The 18,385-nt window shown below is 48.5% G+C and overlaps 7 protein-coding genes across 7 annotated transcripts; 4 read left to right on the top strand and 3 right to left on the bottom strand.

Moving 5' to 3' along the window:
* Positions 1-69: 69 nt before the first annotated feature.
* On the bottom strand, positions 70-3,047 carry BDV38DRAFT_292491 (transcription factor domain-containing protein; the record flags this gene model as incomplete). The annotated part of the gene is made up of 5 exons (XM_032062021.1): positions 70-640; positions 720-1,052; positions 1,109-1,938; positions 2,054-2,139; positions 2,672-3,047. The coding sequence occupies 5 exons, from the start codon at positions 3,045-3,047 to the stop codon at positions 70-72; spliced, it is 2,196 nt and encodes a 731-aa protein (XP_031914201.1).
* Positions 3,048-3,759: 712 nt separating this feature from the next.
* BDV38DRAFT_245558 (FAD-dependent oxidoreductase) lies at positions 3,760-5,750 on the top strand. Its single transcript, XM_032054449.1, has one exon. It carries the CDS (start codon positions 3,986-3,988, stop codon positions 5,615-5,617), a length of 1,632 nt encoding a protein of 543 aa, XP_031914200.1. The 5' UTR covers positions 3,760-3,985; the 3' UTR covers positions 5,618-5,750.
* Positions 5,751-6,082: 332 nt separating this feature from the next.
* Positions 6,083-7,993, top strand: BDV38DRAFT_282436 (putative general amidase; the record flags this gene model as incomplete). Its single annotated transcript, XM_032059781.1, has 3 exons — positions 6,083-6,388; positions 6,487-7,774; positions 7,833-7,993. The coding sequence occupies 3 exons, from the start codon at positions 6,083-6,085 to the stop codon at positions 7,991-7,993; spliced, it is 1,755 nt and encodes a 584-aa protein (XP_031914199.1).
* A 69-nt stretch (positions 7,994-8,062) lies between these two features.
* Positions 8,063-9,246, bottom strand: BDV38DRAFT_245556 (oxidoreductase, short-chain dehydrogenase/reductase family). Its single transcript, XM_032054448.1, has 3 exons — positions 9,023-9,246; positions 8,630-8,944; positions 8,063-8,539 (listed from the first exon to the last, which is right to left on the bottom strand). The coding sequence occupies exons 1-3, from the start codon at positions 9,136-9,138 to the stop codon at positions 8,125-8,127; spliced, it is 846 nt and encodes a 281-aa protein (XP_031914198.1). The 5' UTR covers positions 9,139-9,246; the 3' UTR covers positions 8,063-8,124.
* Positions 9,247-10,338: 1,092 nt separating this feature from the next.
* Positions 10,339-11,299, top strand: BDV38DRAFT_292488 (superoxide dismutase; the record flags this gene model as incomplete). The annotated part of the gene is made up of 3 exons (XM_032062020.1): positions 10,339-10,383; positions 10,444-10,917; positions 10,995-11,299. 3 exons carry the CDS (start codon positions 10,339-10,341, stop codon positions 11,106-11,108), a joined length of 633 nt encoding a protein of 210 aa, XP_031914197.1. The 3' UTR covers positions 11,109-11,299.
* Positions 11,300-12,657: 1,358 nt separating this feature from the next.
* Positions 12,658-14,762, bottom strand: BDV38DRAFT_245555 (glycoside hydrolase family 47 protein). Its single transcript, XM_032054447.1, has 3 exons — positions 13,184-14,762; positions 12,953-13,127; positions 12,658-12,899 (listed from the first exon to the last, which is right to left on the bottom strand). Exons 1-3 carry the CDS (start codon positions 14,456-14,458, stop codon positions 12,817-12,819), a joined length of 1,533 nt encoding a protein of 510 aa, XP_031914196.1. The 5' UTR covers positions 14,459-14,762; the 3' UTR covers positions 12,658-12,816.
* Positions 14,763-16,370: 1,608 nt separating this feature from the next.
* BDV38DRAFT_282432 (uncharacterized protein) lies at positions 16,371-17,566 on the top strand (the record flags this gene model as incomplete). Its single annotated transcript, XM_032059780.1, has 4 exons — positions 16,371-16,484; positions 16,563-17,034; positions 17,106-17,392; positions 17,468-17,566. 4 exons carry the CDS (start codon positions 16,371-16,373, stop codon positions 17,564-17,566), a joined length of 972 nt encoding a protein of 323 aa, XP_031914195.1.
* Positions 17,567-18,385: the final 819 nt, after the last annotated feature.

The following is an 18,385-nucleotide window of genomic DNA, read 5'->3' as shown; positions in this document are numbered from 1 at the left end:
GTTGAACAGCCCCGAGCTACCTAAAAACCAAACATACACATCGGGAACTTCAAAAGCGAGATCATTCATCTAAACCCAGTCAACACCCCCTAACCACTCCGAATCATCCAAACCAAACAATGGAATCTCCTCATCAAACCCAAGATGCCGAAAGACATCCCGCAACCCCATATCACACTCTGCTTCATGAGGCGGCAGAACCTCCTCCTGAGTCGTTGGCACGCGATGAATATCACTGACCTTCTGCCACATCAACCGAAAGCTATTCAGACATTTTCCAACAGATAGACTAAGGTGCTCGTGTGCACTGAGGACCGAGACAGCTGTGTTCCAGGACTCCTGGACCACCGTTGCGAAGATGTCAGGTCGTAGCATTGCGGTTATCAAATGCTGCATTGCGATGTAGAGGAAGAAAATACGATACCACCAGGGTACGATGATGAGTCCGGTCTTGTCTTGTTGTGAGCATGATGCCTGGATCAGTGTAATGAGCTTTTGGGCGTTTGTAACGCATAGTGTGGCGCTTGTTTGGTTGATGTGGTCGCCTAGACTTGGTTCGCCTGATTTCTGGGTTTGTAAATGTGGTAGACAGAAGTGGGCCATTGTGGGTCTGAGGAGCATGATACGTGTGTATGAAATGCTGGGAAAGCGGAGGGCTTGGTTAGCTATGCATACTGACCATAAGGAGCTATAGTAATTAGGGACTGGGGAAGACTCACCGGAGACGAAGGAGGAGTAGTTGGCGGTCCGCGGATTCAACATTAGGGCTATTGAATGGGATAGGAGGAAGGCTGTTTTCTAATCCAGTTAGATACTCGTCGATTTGTATAACGGTATAGGATTCGGGTTGGGTTTGCATGGCCAAGCCTAGGCCCTCGGCCGAACTACTGCTGGGGAGTACTTGAGAAACGCCAATGTAACCGGTGATCTTAGTTAATTCTTGCATTTTCTCCGAAATTGGAGTGACAGTCTCACTGTCGTAGCAAGGCGGGTTGAACAAGAAGGGTACTCTAGGCGCTGAGGAAGGCCGCCCAAGCGACCAGGAAAGGCATCTGAACTCGAATTAGCAGAGCCATAGGACTAAAAATGGGAGGACATTGCCCAATACCTGTCCATAAAGACGCATTGTTGCCAGACATCCAGTGCCACGCTATTCTCCCTCCGTGATCCGGATATATTCCCCCCTGGTCGGCCAAGTCCAATGCTCAGGGCAATCCGGAGAGCGGAACCCAGGGCCATCCATGTCTGTTGCAAATTAGGGGTACATTGGAGGTATCTGGTCATAAGAATCAGGCATTGAACGGTATCCAATGAGCCGGCTTTCCAGAGGATGTTCTCTGGACGTAACAGATGCCAGGCTCGAAGAAAGAACGTTCTGCTGGAACTGTGTCGCTGTTCCGGGGAAGTTGATTCTTGTAATTGAGTGGACAAAGCGAATACAAGATTGAGCACGCACAGAAAGATTTGTCTATTGCACTCTATCTCCCTCCCATCAAAGAGGGCCTGGTAGGCAGCCCAGAAAGATTTCTGATCGAGCAAGGGCTCCAGAGGATCCAGACATTGCCAGTACAGGTTCACCAAGTGGTCGGCATGTCTGCGCGACGGAAGGACATAGTCCGCAGGATTAACAATAGCTTCAGTGATATCTAGGATAGAGAGCAAACCAAATAATGGAGCATCTGTCAGAGGAATAGGGCAACGCCTTTTCGGCGATGGTAGCCCCAGTCGGGTATCAATCGCAGCCTTGACCTCGAAAGAGAATTCTCCTGGATTACCGGGGCTGCGAGCGCTTGGAGATCTGATGGCATTGATTTCCTCCGAATTTACTTGAGCAGACGTAGCAGGAGTCAGCAGTTGGGAGGATATTGCAGCTGATGAGTGATGGTGGTTGACAGTACTGCTACGGCGGACTGACGCAGCAATGTAAGTACAGGTTTCCTGAAGCTCTCGTTTGTTTTGACATCTTCCACACACTGGGAATAACAGTAGTCAGCACTTGCGACTTCGAAGATTGGATTGGAGGCCGCCTGCTGCGAAAGAAAATGTGGAATACCTGGGCGGAGACCGTCGCATTTGACCTTGCGACGACGACAGGTCGCGCAGGCAACGACGGCCTTGTATCTTCGGTGCCGTCGGGAGCTGTGCGGCTGGGCTGAAGTCGAGGACATACTGCCACCACTTATCATACGTCGGATTTCAGTGCAAACGATCAGGATTGTCGTACAATCTCTTGACCAGCAGGAACGGAAGTCAGCGGAGAAAATGCGCCAGGCCAGCTTCCACGCACTCTGTGAATAACATCACATCCTCTCTCCGACAGCCAATCATTGGCCATTCCGAGCAATTTCGGGGTTGGGAAATGACAAGCCGAGCTGCAGCCCTCATTGTCCGATCTCAACATCGCCATCGGTGTCCAGGAATTGGATATGGCCTTGAGACTTAATCATAACAGACACAGCATGTGAATCCCGAGCTTCCAGATAATGTTCGGGTTCGTTCCTCCTATATTTCTATCTGGCCTTCCTGGATATCACCCACGGCTACACGCCTCCATCTGAGCTGCATCACCTTGGTTTTTTTTTTTTTTTTTTTTTTTTCACAGTGAAATTGAATCGCAAAACAGATCAGTCATGGCTGAAAACGCTCTTCCAAACCCGAAACGCTACATTACCGACAACGACAATGAAGGCAACTCTGTCTTCTCGAGGACCGTCAACGAGTCCCTTCCCGTCGTGAACGATCTCGGTGGAGCTCTCGTGCGTCTGGGTTATACCACCAACAGACCGCCCGTCGTGCTCACCAATGGCACCGACCTCCAGCACTACGAGACCTCCACACTCCATGAGCTTCCTCCGCTGGTCACTCAGGGTGGCGGTGCTAATGTGTGGTACATTGATACGCCTCCGGACTCGGAGAGTCCTCTGCATCGGACCGTGAGCCTGGACTTTGTCATCCAGGTCGCAGGCGAGATCGAGCTCACGCTTTCCTCTGGTGAAACGCGTATCATCAAACCGGGGGACATGACCATCCAGCGATCTACATTGCATAAATGGCGGAATCCCAGCAAGACTCGGTGGTCTCGCATGGTTGGGGTTATGTCAGAGTGCCAACCAGTCGTCACTAGGAATGGAACAACTCTAGGTGCGGAATTCCCGAAGCATTGAGGTGACTACGTGGGTTTGTGGGACCGAGATGTATTTCTATGGAACTACCCTCAGATACAAACTATTTGATCTCGTGTGTGGAGAATGAGAGGCCCTTTCCAAGGGATTCAGTATCTTGGTTTAACAATGGCCAATAACACCCTCTTTGATTAAAGGATCTAGAAGGGAATTGACACCAGGGATTGCCATGACGTCTATATTGCTTTGGCCCAGGAGCATCAGTAGATCTAGAGGATTGATCAGCCCATCCAGTATGTGACACGTATAGCTGATCAGGACTGGTCGGACCAACGTCATCTGTGCGTCGTATTTTAACTAGTAAGTCTAGTATTCACTGGTATAGTTTTATTACTTACATCATGATAAGCTATCATAGACATTTCTAGCGTTATGTTAGAAAGCCGGGCGTATATAGATGAACATTACTAGATGGATAATGAACCAACTCTCGATACCTATCTTATATTATAACCAAGAACTGAAAGTAGCAAAGCAAACAATTCCAATCCATAAACACATACAATAGACATCTAATGTTCTGGTATTAACGCCGTAGAAAAAGGTGACGTTTAAGTAAAGTTAGAGGCGAACCAAGTTTCACAATTGCACGTCACCATGATGAAGAGGAATTTCCCAGCCAAAAACGCCGCATAAGAAGGCCCATTAACAGATGTAGTCCGCATAACTCCTAGTCCTATTTTTACTAAAAATGTTCGCGCAACATAGTAGTCGCGTATTCAGATTACAAACACGTAGGACTAGTGCAGTAGTCCTGAAACCATACAAATTTCGCCCTCAAAATCACCCTCATCTCCCGCCCAATGGCAACAATCGCCAGTCCAGAACAATGGATGAATACCTCCGGGGAGACGACCCCGGTATGGGTGCATAAAATGCCCTTCTCCGAATACCCTCAGTTTGAGACATTGTCGCACGACATCCAGACCGACGTCTGCGTGGTCGGCTCTGGAATAGCGGGGATATCCACTTCCTATGAGCTCATCACGCGTGGCAAGAAGGTGACGATGATCGAGGCTCGGAATGTGCTTTCGGGCGAGAGTGGAAGAACTAGCGGTCATTTATCGAATGCCTTGGATGATGGCTATAGCGCGATTGCGAAGAAGCACGGGAAGGAGGGAGCGAAGATCGCGGCCGATAGTCACACCTGGGCGATTGACCGCGCGGCGGATATTGTCAAGAAGCTGAAACTGGACTGCGAGTTCCGGTATTTGCCGGCGATTGAGATCTCCCAGTACCCTCGCGGAGATCCGAAGCATGACAAGGAGGTAGGTGTTATGCGAGAGGAAGTTGATGCCGCTACCAAAGCTGGATTGCATGCGTCGTTCCGCGAAGGCCTTGCGATCCAGGGATGGGATGGGGGCATTGATCAGCGTGATGGGGCTTTGTTTACTGGTCAGGGGACGTTCCATCCGACTAAGTACATGGTGGGTGTTCTTGAGTGGTTGAAAACCCATCCGAACTTCCAGTGCTTCACGCATACGAGGATGGCATCGATCGAAGAGAACGACCGTGTTCAGGTTCGCACGGCTAATGGCAACACGATCACGGCCAGTGATGTGGTTCAGGCGACCTGTGTGCCCATCCAGAAGTTAAGCGTCATTGCCGAAATGGAATATATGCGGACATACTGTATTGCTATCCGAGTCCCTAAGAACTATATCGAGGACTGCCTTATCTACGACCAAGCAGACGCATACAAGTATATCCGCTTCACCGATTGCGACGAAAACGACGACTACCTCATTATCGGAGGCTGCGATCACAAAGTGGGCCAGGATCAAGTAGAGGGTCGCTTCCAAGAGCTGGAAACATGGGTGCGTGAGCGATTCACCAGGGCCGGCTCCGTTGACTATAAATGGAGCGGACAGATCTTTGAGCCAGTAGACTACATGGCCTTTATTGGAAAGAACCAAGGCACGAACCATACCTATATTGTTACTGGCGATAGCGGAAACGGACTCACTCACGGTATACTGGCGGGGAAACTAATCGCAGACGAGATTGAAGGAGTCGAGAACCCATGGGCAAGCCTTTACAATCCCAAACGACTAACAAGTGTTGTCAAATCGCTTGGAAGCATGCTGGAGCATGACATACAAATCAACACCCAATACAAGCGCTACCTACAAACTGACATTAAGGATATTGAAGATCTGGCGGTGGGAAGTGGTGGTGTACTTAACAAGGCCGACACATCAGCGCCGATGGCCGTGTACAGGGATGAGGGAGGCCAAACGCATCGCTTCAGCGCTATCTGCCCTCATATGAAGGGGGTGCTCAGTTGGAACGCTGCAGAGAAGAGCTGGGATTGTCCGGTGCATGGAAGTCGGTTTAGCTGCGACGGTGTCTGCGTTGAGGGTCCAGCCAAGTCGAACCTTACGCCCTTGGATGACTTTTCGAAAACCAAACAGCAGGAGCAAGAAGCATTGTAATGCTGTTATCATGTATTTAATGAGGGTCGACACCTCGTTTAACTTTCTCATAAGCGAAATTTGATGTTTCTTTTCGATTATTTGTACTTTGGTCTGATTACATATTAGGGTCATATCACGAATAACAGGTGTACGGCGGCGATATGAACACCAACCCATCATAGGGCCCTGGTTTTTGGACACATCCAAGTAGGTACAGAAGAAAATCATTCAAATTATGAAATCAAGATAGGCCGCGAAAGGATATATACTACGTACGGTCTGCTGCTCTAACCCATGAATGCGCTTAGGGCAACATGACCCAGTGATCTACCCCAAGTGTGGGGAAGTCCAGGCTAACCTCGGCTGCCAAACAAATTGACCCCATACTTACTTCCACTCCCTTATTTAATAAACTGCTACCTTCTTCAAGTCACTCAATTGTGCAACTAGCTATCTGTATTTTAAATCGATAAATCAGACACAATGTCGAATTCCACCCCCAGCTACCCAGCCATTGCCCAGCGTAAACAAGCCCACCTTGAATCGCAAATCCCAGCAGAATGGAAGCTCTCCGCTTCTCTGATTCCCTCGGGAATGCTCTCCCTGGAGGATTCTATTACCAACGCTAAGCAGTATCAGCGGGTGAACGTGATGGATGTCCCCAGAACATGCGGCTTACTCACAGGTAAGGAATTGGAAATTACCGAGAACTGGGATATTCGGGGTCTCTTGCGAGTCATCGCCGAGAAACGGTATACGACGGAAGACGTGGTCAGAGCTTTCTGCAAGGTAGGTACCTTCCCCATTTTTTTTCACCTGTTCTTCTACATCTAGTCTCTTCTAGTTTTACAATTTGGTTATATGATAAATAGTAACATCATCATCAGCGCGCGGCAATCGCTCACCAAGTCACCCGCTGCTTGAGTGAACCGCTTTTCGACCGTGCCCTGCAACGGGCCAAAGACCTCGACCTTCATCTTCAGAAGAGCGGGAAACCAATTGGCCCCTTACATGGTCTGCCAGTGTCTGTCAAAGACTCTTTTCATGTGAAAGGTGTCGACTCGACCACAGGTATAGTCGGACTCGCATTCAAACCGGCTACGGAGAACTCGCCTCTAGTGGATCTCCTCGAATCCCTAGGCGCCGTGATCATTGGCAAGTCCAATGTTCCCCAGACTATGGGCGCACTGGACAGCTGCAACTACCTCTTCGGCCGGACACTGAATCCCCTTAACCGCCAGTGGACAGTGGGAGGCAGTACAGGCGGCGAAGGCGCTTTGATCGCCATGCGTGGATCCATGGTCGGCTTTGGGACGGATATTGGCGGCAGTATTCGTGTTCCAGCCATGTGCAACGGCATCTACGGTTTCAAGCCCAGTGTCGGCCGCGTTCCCTTCGGAGGCCAGGAAGGGGGACAAATGCCCGGCAAGGGAAGGGTGTCCTTGCAAGCGGTTGCTGGTCCCCTGGCGCGTTCGGTAGCTGATCTAGGTGCTATCATGGAGGAAGTTGTGCTCCGTGCGGAGCTTTTTGGAGAGGATTGTATTCCTGGTCGATGGAATGGTGAATTTCCTTTCCGGTTACCCGAGACGCAGGCTCGGAATGTCACCATCGGTGTACTTCGATCGGACGGTATCGTCGAGCCCTTGCCTCCTATCGCCAAAGTATTAGATGAGGTGGCTCAGACACTGCGGAAGACGCCCGGTGTTGAGGTGGTCGAGATTCCTGTGCCAGCAGCGTTGACCAAATGCCAGGGCCTGGCAGGCCGACTGATGGGTGTAGATGGGGGAAACGCCATGATGGGCTTGCTAGAGAGTACAGGGGAACCACTGATCCCCTGGCTGCAAGGTCGAATGAAGCGGGGACGGGAATTGACGCTCTCGCAGCTGGGACAACTGCAGGCGCAGCGATCTATCGTCGAACGAGAGCTACTGAAGATGTGGACTCTCAATAGTGGGACTGGGCGTCGCATTGATGCTATTATCCACCCTGTGGCTCCGCACCCAGTTCCTGAGATTGACCGCTACAATGCCGTGGGTTACACGTCTAGCTTTGTCTTGCTAGATTATCCTGCGGGAACCATTCCAGTACGACCATTCAGGGAGTCCGATCTTGCAAGCGGAAAGGAAATGGACGCCCCTCTGTTGGGAAGCTGGGATAAGGCAAACCGACAGTTGTGTATGTTTCTCTATCTATTACTCTTGATCACCTTCCGTTTTAACGCTGGTCCAAACAGGGAACGAGAAAACGGTTGATCGCCGAGTATATCTTGATTCACCGCTGAGTATCCAGGTCGTGACCCCCAAGCAGCACGACTATGAGCTGTTCCGAGCTATGGAGATCATTGATAGGGCTGTCAGGACACCGGATACAGGGAAGACAGCAGCCAAGCTGTAGAGCTAGCTCTAAAACATATCCATATGTTCAAGTACTTCGATATATAAGAAGACATCAAATATAGCACTATATACAATCACGAAAGTATAGCGATAGAGCATAACCCCGCTACAGGTTGATCTAGATGAAACTCAAAGCTTTCCCTTCAAGTGACTTCCACCATCGGTCGTAATAACCGCTCCATTCAGATGGCTAGATGCCCGACTTCCGAGGAACACCACCAGGCCCGCAATATCCTCCGCACGACCCAGTCTCTTGTTGGGAGAGTAGTCCTCGAGCGCCTTCAACCCACCCTGCAGACTAATCAGGCCATCGGCCATCTTCGATGGGAAGAAGCCAGGAGCAATAGCATTGCACAGGATATGCCTGGGACCCAATTCGACCGCCAAGTTCTTGGTCAAGTGAATGACAGCCGCCTTAGAAGCAGAGTAACTGAAAGTAGCATTTTCCCCAAGACTGCCGACCCCCAGACCAGCGACAGAGCCAGTGACAATGACTCTTGAGGGTTCCTCACGCGTAGCCTTGACAGTAAGCAGAGGAGCAAACCTATTCACCAGTCATTAGCAATCTCCGATAGTCACTCTCCAAACCAAAAGGTAACACAAAAATAAGAAGAGAAAAGAAAAGAAAACTCACTTCTGAATCAAATAAAACACACTCTTCACATTCAAATCCATAACCTTCGAGAACATCTTCTCAGGGTGCGTATCGAACTTCTCACCCCAGGTAGCTCCCGCATTCGCAAAGAGAATATCCACATGGTCCGTAGTCTTCTTCACTTCCTCAACTAGTCTGTCCAGTTCAGACATCTTCGAGTTATCGGCCGCCACTGAGATGGCCTGCGCACCGGGTCTCTTGTTAGGGAGGGCATTGAGGGCCGCAACGGCTTCATCGCAGGCCTGGGCTTTACGAGAGGTAATGTAGACTTTTGAACAGCCAGCTTGGAGCAATCTTTTCTCATACTTTTTGTTAGTGATACATGTACTGTGTATGTGTCTAGCGGGTAGAGAAGATAATGGGGATACGGACCCGCTGGCAGCGTGGAGACCTAGACCCCTGGAGCCGCCGGTTACGACGGCGACTTTGCCCTCAAGGGAGAAGATGGAGCCGAAGTTATCGAGCTGTACTTGGTCGGCGACGGACATTTTGGTGGTTGGATGATATTTTAGGATAGTCTTAGGGGTTATGGATGTGATGGTATAGAATTGAGGAGGAATTGAGAGGGATTTGGCTTGAGGTCATGGTGGAGGTGGATTGGGGTACAGTTCAAGATACCGAGGTCGTTCGGGCCAGCCGTTGGGATTCCCCCGCAAAAACGTCTTTTATGATCTCGGTCGATTATTAATCAGGTCGAGCATAACTAATTATGTTTTGTCTATGTTGAATTAGCCCTAACTCTGAGTAGAGTTGGGGTTATTTTAATGACATGATTGTGGAGTATGGATCTCTCAGTTTCTAGAGCTGGGGTCGTTATATGGAGTTGAAGTCATTTGTCAGGATATTGACGAAAGGTTCTTATATCTTGTTAATTTGAACTCACATAAACTCTTAGACCATAGCTTCTCCAGTCCCTTAGTTTCCGTAACAGTTCACGTCCCCTGCCTTAGATAGATGCAATTCTGAATGATTGTTGCCCTTATACATGTTCGTTTCATTCAGTATTCCCCAGGCTACAGGTCTACCTCCCATATACCTAGTTGTTGCGAGCTCCGACGTGTAGATGAAGGAAGTTACCCAGATCACAATATGGTTCTACCTTCCCAAATCTGGAGGCTCACTTGTCATGACATCTTAGCCCGTGACTCGTGGGAAGTCGGAAATATTTATACCCCATGCTCCCCGCAACTTGAAGAACAATGGTATCAATTAATTGTCCGGGTATTGTACATAGTATGTTTCTGGTGGGGCGATAGTACTTTGCTGGTGCTTGGAGACCGATATGCTGTACAGCACCTGATAAACACGACTCAACTCATGATAGACATAAATATCTACGCATATCGTAGTCAACCTGGTCCTATTTGTACTCCACATCCACCTACGAATCACATAGACGAAAGGAAGAATGTGCTCAATCGTGCGCCAAAGGTCCCCCGAATCCCCTCAAACTCCCTCATAGTCACATCCCGCCCATTTGATTGGCCAGATGAAGGTACCTTGGGGGTCCTCAGCATCCATTCCAGGCTTATATTCTCTCTCGTCATGATCATTGACCTGAATTCCCTTACAACCCCTCTTCTCCCCTCTTTCTTCCTCGTTCTCACAGTCTCATCTTTCCCACCACACTTATACTCTCAAAAAACCTCAAACTAGAATACCAAACCAGACCAACCAAACCACCCAAAATGGCCACCACATTCTCCCTCCCACCCCTTCCCTACGCCTACGATGTAACCCACCCTGTCCCTCCAATCCAAGAAAGAAAGAGCCCAACTAACCAAGCCCCCTAGGCCCTGGAACCCGTCATCTGCAAACAGATCATGGAAATTCACCACCAAAAACACCACCAAACCTACATCACCAACCTCAACGCCTCACTCTCCACCCAATCCTCCGCCCTCGCAGCAAACAACATCCCCCAGCTCATCAACCTCCAGCAAAAGATCAAGTTCAACGGTGGCGGCCACATCAACCACTCCCTTTTCTGGAAGAACCTGGCTCCTTACGGCTCCTCGGAGACGAACATCGACGAGGCCGCTCCCGTCCTGAAGGCTGCCATCGAGGCCCAGTATGGCTCTGTGCAGAAGTTCAAGGAGGCGTTTGGCGCCGTGCTTCTCGGTCTGCAGGGGAGTGGATGGGGTTGGTTGGTGGCTAACGGGCCAGGCGGGAAGTTGGAGATTGTTTCGACGAAAGATCAGGATCCTGTGACGGATAAAGTCCCAGTTTTTGGGGTTGATATGTGGGAACATGCTTATTATTTGCAGGTTGGCTTTTTCTTCCGTTCTTGCGTTTCTTTCGTGTTTCCTTTATCTGGTGGACGTTTCAACTGACTTTGCTTTAGTACTTCAACAACAAGGCCTCTTATGTAGAGGGTATCTGGAAGGTCCTTAACTGGCGCACCGCGGAGGACAGATTCAAGAATGGCGTGGAGGGCTCTGCACTTCTGAAGTTGTAGATCAGTGTCAGTCTGTCGAGGTCTGTCTGCTTAGCAATTTGAATAACATGAATATGAACATGAACATGAACATGAATGTAATCATAAGATCCCAATTCCCTTCCCAAAGAAAATATTAATAAACCAGTCCCATAGCACCATAGACCCAAATACCACCAACACCATAAAACCAAGAAAGACCTCAATCAATCATACCCCACAATACCCATCCCAATCCCCACAGACGACTGTCCCTCCACCATGACCGTAACCTGCCGTCCAACGATCCCCGTCTCCGAAACCCCCAAATCCAATCTCTCCGGCAATTCAAACTCCATCTCAGCCTTTCCCTTCCCACAAGGCTGTAACCGGAACTGATGAAGTGGTGGACTCATACGAGCAGATGTGAGATCTCCATATCGTCTAACAGCCAGGCTTAATATCAGCAAATTATCTCTTATCGAATAAATCCAGCCTAGCATCACTTCTACCCTCCTCAAGATCTGATCCAAGTAACCCAAGACCAAACCAAAAAAAAAAGGGACAGTAACAAGAGAGGGAGAAAAGTAAGAACATACTCAATCCGTAAATCAATCCCCCTACACCCCCTGAAAACATCAAAGGTGTTTGCGTCTTCAATACGAAAGACAGCTTTCGTCCCGGCGTCCATTTCCCGGAAGAATAAGGAATACGGACTCATGGATTTTGTGTTGACGGCGGGGAACATCACGGCGATGCGGTGGCCGGTGCTGGGTCGAGCGATTCCGCACATGGTTATATGAGTATGGGTTTTTTTAGGGTTATTTGTATTTGTCTGTATTGTATGGATGGATGGATTGACAGAGGTGGTTTGTATAGTAGATTGCAATAAATATAGGGTGAAGACACGTTTTATATATTTTCTTATGATTAAGGGGGAATGAGGATAATATGGTGAGTTTTCTTTTCAATTCTACCCCTACATTTGTCTTTGCTCTATTTAAATACTGAATGAAACCCCTTGGACAGTCCCCAAGGTGTAGCCGTTGGACGTCCCAAAGGTGCTCAAATCTGCGCAAATCCGCGACGGATAATGTGGGGCGCCTTAGCTGGCCGATCAGAACCACTCTGTTAATCCGGGTGTGATCTGGTTTTCGGGTTCTGGTTGATTGTTGGAGTGGGTTTGAGGGAATTGTTTTGTTGTATTTATTGTCTTTTATTTTATTGTATGGTTGGAATTGTTTGAAAGAAAGAGTGGGTGTTTCCAGGAGTAGTATGATATATTCTGTTTGCCTTGGGTGTCTAAAGGAGATAACGATACATACATTAGTACAATGAGCCCTAAGTCGATCAATAGAAATAAAGATATTTGTTACATAGACTAAAAAAGGACTCATTCTAAGTACATGTACTTATATTATTAATTTTTTTTTTTTGCCTATGGAACCTAAGAGTACCTATGATATTCGCGGTTAAGTCTGAGCCACTCCCTTAGGAATTATCTTCCTCTGCTATTTTAGGGGGGAGTCGCTGGGCAGTGATTGTTGAATCAGTGATGCATTCCTTGCCTAAGATCTTGTAGCCTATCCATCGACGGTGTAGCATCTAGGCACGTTGAAAGGGGGACAATGTAATGGAGATTAATTGGCACGGAGTACGAAATTATGTATTGGACATATTGTAAAGGATATAAGACATAAAGCTCAATGATTATTTATATCAATACCGGATTGTAGACTGCTATGTACAACTACGCCGCCACCCTAACAGGATGAGCCTCCGTGTTGTAGACAAACTTGTTGCCATTGCCGCGCTGGACTTGCCATTCGTTCTCTGTTTCCGTTAGATTAGTGTCTTTTTTTACTCTGTCCATGATTAAGACTTACCAGGAGCAAAGGTCAGGTACACGTATTTCAACACCTCGGCGAAGAGGAAGCTCTCCTGGTTATCGTACCGGCCTCCACCGTTGGCAGCGTTGACGTTGGTCAGACCCGCAAACCCTGAGCTGGTGCGGCAGTACTTGTTAATATTGACAAATGCGTTCCACACCCACTCACGGTACTAGTTTTCTGTTAGTGCAAGCTCACAAAAAGGTTACGGGCTCTGAAGGCACATACAATTTCCTGGCCAGTAATACGCCAGGCGTAGTAGAAACTCTCGATCACCTCCGGACGAAGAATATATGCGCCACTGCTAACATAGAAGCCCGCACGCTCGTACAGCTCCTTCTGGTCTGATGGTACTTTCTTGGGATCCCATCCGAAACTTTCGGGTCCAATTCCAGTCAGGGTTTGGTTATAAGTCTCGTGGCATCCCTTCACCAGGTCCAGGCCAAATTGGATAAAATCGTCACGATCCAGGACGGTTCCACCAAGCAAGAAACTGCCGCCGTCAAAGCAAGTAAGATGCTGGGAGCTCAAAGTATATTGGCCATCGTTGTATGACGATAGGAAAGTCAGGTCCGGGCGAGTTGACGGGTGAGACGCCAAATGTTCGATGCTGGATTCTGCCGCTTTCACCCAGCGATCTCCGTAAGTGCTGAACCTTTCAGGATCATACACGTACATCTTGATAAGGTATTCGTAGAACGAGTCGTCACCTCCATTCCAGCTCACCATTCCATCGGCGAACGCTCCGTTTGAGATGTTGATATGGCTTCCGACCAGTCCCTCAAACGGCTCTGCACTCTTTGGTGAAGGGCTGAGCAGATAATCCTCTGCCTTCTGGCTGAGTTTAGCATACTCCGTATCACCAGTCAGGTCTGAAAGCCGGGTCCATTCGAGAACTAAGGTACCCGTCACGGCCAGCCCATTGGTTGTTGCACCATCATTTCCGTGCGAAGTAATGTTGATATTGTTGTAGGGAATACCACTGGGAGTGTCAAAAGCGAACTTGAGTACGTCCGCTAGGTTTTTCGACTGAGTCAAAAGTTTCTCAACTTTTGCAGGGTCCTTGACAAGGTTCGAGGCCGGTCCCTTCAACAGGTCATAGCCAGACAGCATACCACCCAGGTATCGGATCGTTGTTTCAAACAGGCTCACTTGATCATCAGTCTTAGAGTAGTCAATCCCGGCAACATGATCCAAAATCTGGTTGACGATGGTGTCATTGCCCATAATGACGGCTGTGGATAGGGCGTCCACGGCGGACGCACCCCAGCCATTCCGCGAATCACCGGCACCGTTCGAGATAGGGTGCAGCTCATCATGTGGGTAAGCATACTGCATGTAACCATCCCAAGCATGTACGAAAGCTTCCTTCACGGCATTTGCACGGGACTCGCTGGAGTTACCCCGTGCAGCGCGCTGTTCAAACTTGAGCTGGGGATAGGCTAGAGAAGGAGTGACAAGGCTCAAAGCCGTGAGAGGCAATGAGAGCGATGAAAAATGCATTATGGAGGTCGTAAATCTGCAATGAAACTGGAGGTAGGGAGTGTCGGTTATTAAGAATTATCTCCGTATAAATAAAAGGAATGACAGCCTAATCAGGTAGGCGGATGTTACTAGAGATATATACTGTAGGTATGGTCGAATTGACAAAAGAGTGGAATCACTTCGACATGGAAACGGATGTAAAAGAGTGACAAGGAGGTGTGTTGCGAGAAAGAGAAGAGGAAAGGAGAGCAAGGGAGTTCATGTGTCGCGTGGAGAAGCGAATGATCATATTTTTAAAATTACAGATTGGCATGGAGAATCAGCCGACCCTTTTGGGTAAGTCATGGGTGCGATCATCCCTCATTTGCCGAAACTACTACTTTTGGTCGTGAAATCAACAAGGATAAAGTTCCAGACTATGTTCGGTTACAGGCACCATCGCCTATTCGGGCGAACTAAGCCATATCGATCCAGCCCCACGCCGATCCGGGGTCCATGATTGGATCGATCGCGTGGATGCTATGCAGGGGAAAAGACTCCAGCTATGGCCGAAAGAATGTGGATACTCAGGAGTTATTGCTACTGAACATAATGGGATGGTTAAGTATATGTAGTACTTCATCGAAGGCTACTCTGTGTATAAGTTGATCGACTTATATATTGATCATGACAGCTTTGTTCTTTTCATGAGGTATCATCTGTTCGAGTCACGCTGTTACGACGCCAGGTGACTCGTACCTGAGGAATCAGGCAGCACATAATTTATGCAGCCCAGACGAGGCTAAGAATTTGACTGCGGTTGAACTTAAACTGCGGGGTCACTCGACAATCAATATTGAAATGGCTCCTTTCAGGTCACATCGACGCGGAATATATGTGACATGAATATATTACTGTGTATGTACTAGTACGTCCATGGTATGACCCTAGTGGATATATCCGAGTGTCTGTGGAGATGAGATCCACTCGGTATATAAGTAACTTCATCCTCAGGTAAACTTCTCCGTATAACATTTTTTTTTTTCAACACCTGTGAGTTGCTAATGATACGATCAGCTATTTAATAATATACTAAGATTTCGAAAAGCAATGTATCACGGGACTTCAATATGGTCTCTGGTCATGTTCGAGCAAGATCTAGCAATTTATCATCTGAATGACGGGCGTGACACACACACACACACACTCGACGGTCGCGCGACTAGTTGACTAGTGTGGAAAGGTCTCCATACTTATTCTTCCTACACTCCAAGAACCCCGATGAGGTCAATGCGCCCACCAAAGGATGCACAGAATTCAAGATGATATTTGATGAGTCTGGTATCTCATATATGGAGTCGGTTCGTATTATGGCTCTGCCGAAAATCAGATAAAAGAAACAGATCCCCGAAATGGCTGATGGGCGCTTGAGAATATCTGATCCAACTCGCATCGCTTGAGAGGTTGGCCCTTTTGGTGATATAAGCAGAAGATAAGCGAAAGAAAGGCTAAGGATTATACTTCAACCAGCCCAAATGCTAGCCAAGACTAACTTTAGGATTATTCTTCCTACAAAGTATACTCCGTTGTAATGTTCTGGTGTTGACGTCCATACGAGGAAGGCCCTTGGGTGAGAAATAATATGACTGAGGAATAATTCTCTGTCCAAATCAGGTGCATATCGCCGTATCTGTGGAACAGGTACCGATAGGTTAAGGATATAGGTACTGTCTACTATACATATTGTCCGCCAACTTTACTAACGGCGTCCTATTGGTTGTCATGCAAGCACGAGATCAGTAAGCACGGAATTACATGGCAGCTACCTCAGAGTTGTGAGGTGCAAGGCTAAAGGTTTCATCGAATCCATGCAGCCTTGAGAGACGCCCTCTTTGTCTCTCCTTCCTAGCTCTGACCTAAGTCCTTCACATCTGCATTCGACTCACCTACGATGTCGTGGCATCCAGTGTCGACAAATCGCTATGAGCGCGCATTCGATTCCCTGGAGAAGTTCTATTGGGGCATTGCAGAGGCTGGTGCCCCATTGCAGAAGCAACATCATTTGGTCTCGTGTTCCCTTAAACTCCAACATCTAGCCCCTGTTAAGGAAGTGCGGCAGGCATGGAAAGCCTTGTGATGGCAGTATCCTCAGATTGCGGCCGTAGCAGATGAAACCGGTACACGGCTGACCTACACCGTGCCATCGCCGGAAGAACTCGAAGCATGGGTGTATGATACTTTCCTGATAGTGGAGGAGAGTTCCGCTACACACCTGTACCAGACACTGCCACCATCTTCACTGTTCTGTCTGTACTACCTCCCGAGACCCCGCGAGCTGCTTTTCCGCACCCCGCACTGGCGCATCGATGGCATCGGGTTGATGTACCTGCAGACCGCCTTTCTTCGCATTCTGGCCGACGGCCCGGTCCAGACGCAGCTGGATGGCTCGGAAGCCGCCCGTCTAGCACCATCCTTAGACGAGGCTGCCTTGGTGCCGCCAGAGGCCACTCCAACCATGTCCGAGGCGGCGGATGCCGAGTTGGAGGTGCTTCTGAAGGGCCTGCCTGGGGTACCGATTGCCACGCAGCCGAGGATCCTCCTCGCGTCAGCGGCAGGTACACGCGGTTCAATGTCATCGATCTTCGCAAGTACCTGTCTACCCCGTATAACGGGCCTGACGCAGCAGTCACCGTCTACCACACAGGCATCCCATTCAGCGTGGATCTGGCCGCCAGCCATGACTTTGCCTCTCTTGCAGTGGCGTTCGCCCAGGGATACAAGCGGGATCTGAGCCGCGATGAACCCCGGAACATCTTTACCTTCCTAGCGGAGTATGTGCGCAAGATCCTAGGGTTGCTGGGAGCAGCTTCACCCGACCCATTACAGGCGCCGGCGCATCCTGAGCTGAGCTCGGTCGGAGTTGTCAACGATTATCTCCCGGCCGAGTACGAGGGCATCGCGAGGAAGCTTGAGGTTCAGGACTGGTGGATCGCGGTGGAATGTATCAATCGCCTCCTACTTACTAATGTGTGGACTTGAAATGGCCAGATGCAACTTGCGGTCAACTGGAACAAGTCGTTCTATGAGGAGGAGTTTGTGGCGACATTCTTGGACAGCTGGATGCTATCTTCTATATCAGTATTCTAGGTTTAGGCTCTTTTCGGGGAGTCGTATAGTACATTTGCCCTTGGTAGATGGCTGGAGGTATTTAAAAATGCTTTTAGAGGGATTAGAGTGGCTCAGGTGGCATACTAATATTGCGGCAGAATGAAACCGACAGAAGTTGACGGTCATGGTTGGGGATGGGTTCAACATAGGGCAAGGTGAAAGGGAAAGAGAGAGTGGATAAATTTCAAACATGACTAGTATTCCACTAGATAGTGATGTACAGTCGTGGAAAATCCTCTAGAATGATTTTAGATTATGTTTCTAGGGCTATATATGTCAATGGAAGACTTGAGGCTTTCAGAGTATTTAGGGTTCTACGGTAGATATTTTAAAGTTAGGGTGGTTTTTCCCATTCCCTTGGGTTGTGTAAGATATACTTTATAGACTCGATGTAGAATGTTACAAAGAATGGATTCAATGAGGACTTGTTATGAATTTTTCTTTGTTTGTATGGGTTGGAGTATCTCTACTATACTATACTATACTATACTATACTACATACGATTACTTTATTACTATAAAATCTCGGCAGTTGTGTTGGGCTTAGGGTCCATCTAAAAAAGGGTCCCCGCCAATCAGGCCAAACTTTTTAGGTAAAACACCTCTCCGAGGTTCAACTATGGATTCATCGAGACAACATAGTTCGGGGAGATCTTCTGTTGGTGTCACTGATAAGGTAGAGGGAGTAAACGAATACAGTTCTCTTAATTCAGTATTGTTTGACTCGAATATACACCCAGTACACCCATTTCTAATTCTTTGTTCCTGAATTTCCAGGCCCCGACCCCCGATGGCCTC

Source organism: Aspergillus pseudotamarii (genome assembly GCF_009193445.1).
Source record: "Aspergillus pseudotamarii strain CBS 117625 unplaced genomic scaffold BDV38scaffold_23, whole genome shotgun sequence".
Lineage (NCBI taxonomy): Eukaryota > Fungi > Ascomycota > Eurotiomycetes > Eurotiales > Aspergillaceae > Aspergillus > Aspergillus pseudotamarii.
Note: the sequence above shows the minus strand (reverse complement) of the source record. Positions and strands in the feature narration are given on the sequence as shown.

What these genes read in the sequence shown, in the direction of transcription:
- BDV38DRAFT_245558 (XM_032054449.1), top strand. Translation starts at nt 3,986, where the DNA reads ATGGCAACAATCGCCAGTCCAGAACAATGGATGAATACCTCCGGGGAG.
- BDV38DRAFT_245556 (XM_032054448.1), bottom strand. Translation starts at nt 9,138, where the DNA reads ATGTCCGTCGCCGACCAAGTACAGCTCGATAACTTCGGCTCCATCTTC. An exon ending in GGTCTCCACGCTGCCAGCGG is followed by an intron (nt 8,945 to 9,022) that starts GTCCGTATCCCC and finishes GTATGAGAAAAG; the next exon opens with ATTGCTCCAAGCTGGCTGTT. An exon ending in GTGTTTTATTTGATTCAGAA is followed by an intron (nt 8,540 to 8,629) that starts GTGAGTTTTCTT and finishes ACTGGTGAATAG; the next exon opens with GTTTGCTCCTCTGCTTACTG.
- BDV38DRAFT_245555 (XM_032054447.1), bottom strand. Translation starts at nt 14,458, where the DNA reads ATGCATTTTTCATCGCTCTCATTGCCTCTCACGGCTTTGAGCCTTGTC. An exon ending in GTATTACTGGCCAGGAAATT is followed by an intron (nt 13,128 to 13,183) that starts GTATGTGCCTTC and finishes ACAGAAAACTAG; the next exon opens with TACCGTGAGTGGGTGTGGAA. An exon ending in GTACCTGACCTTTGCTCCTG is followed by an intron (nt 12,900 to 12,952) that starts GTAAGTCTTAAT and finishes TAACGGAAACAG; the next exon opens with AGAACGAATGGCAAGTCCAG.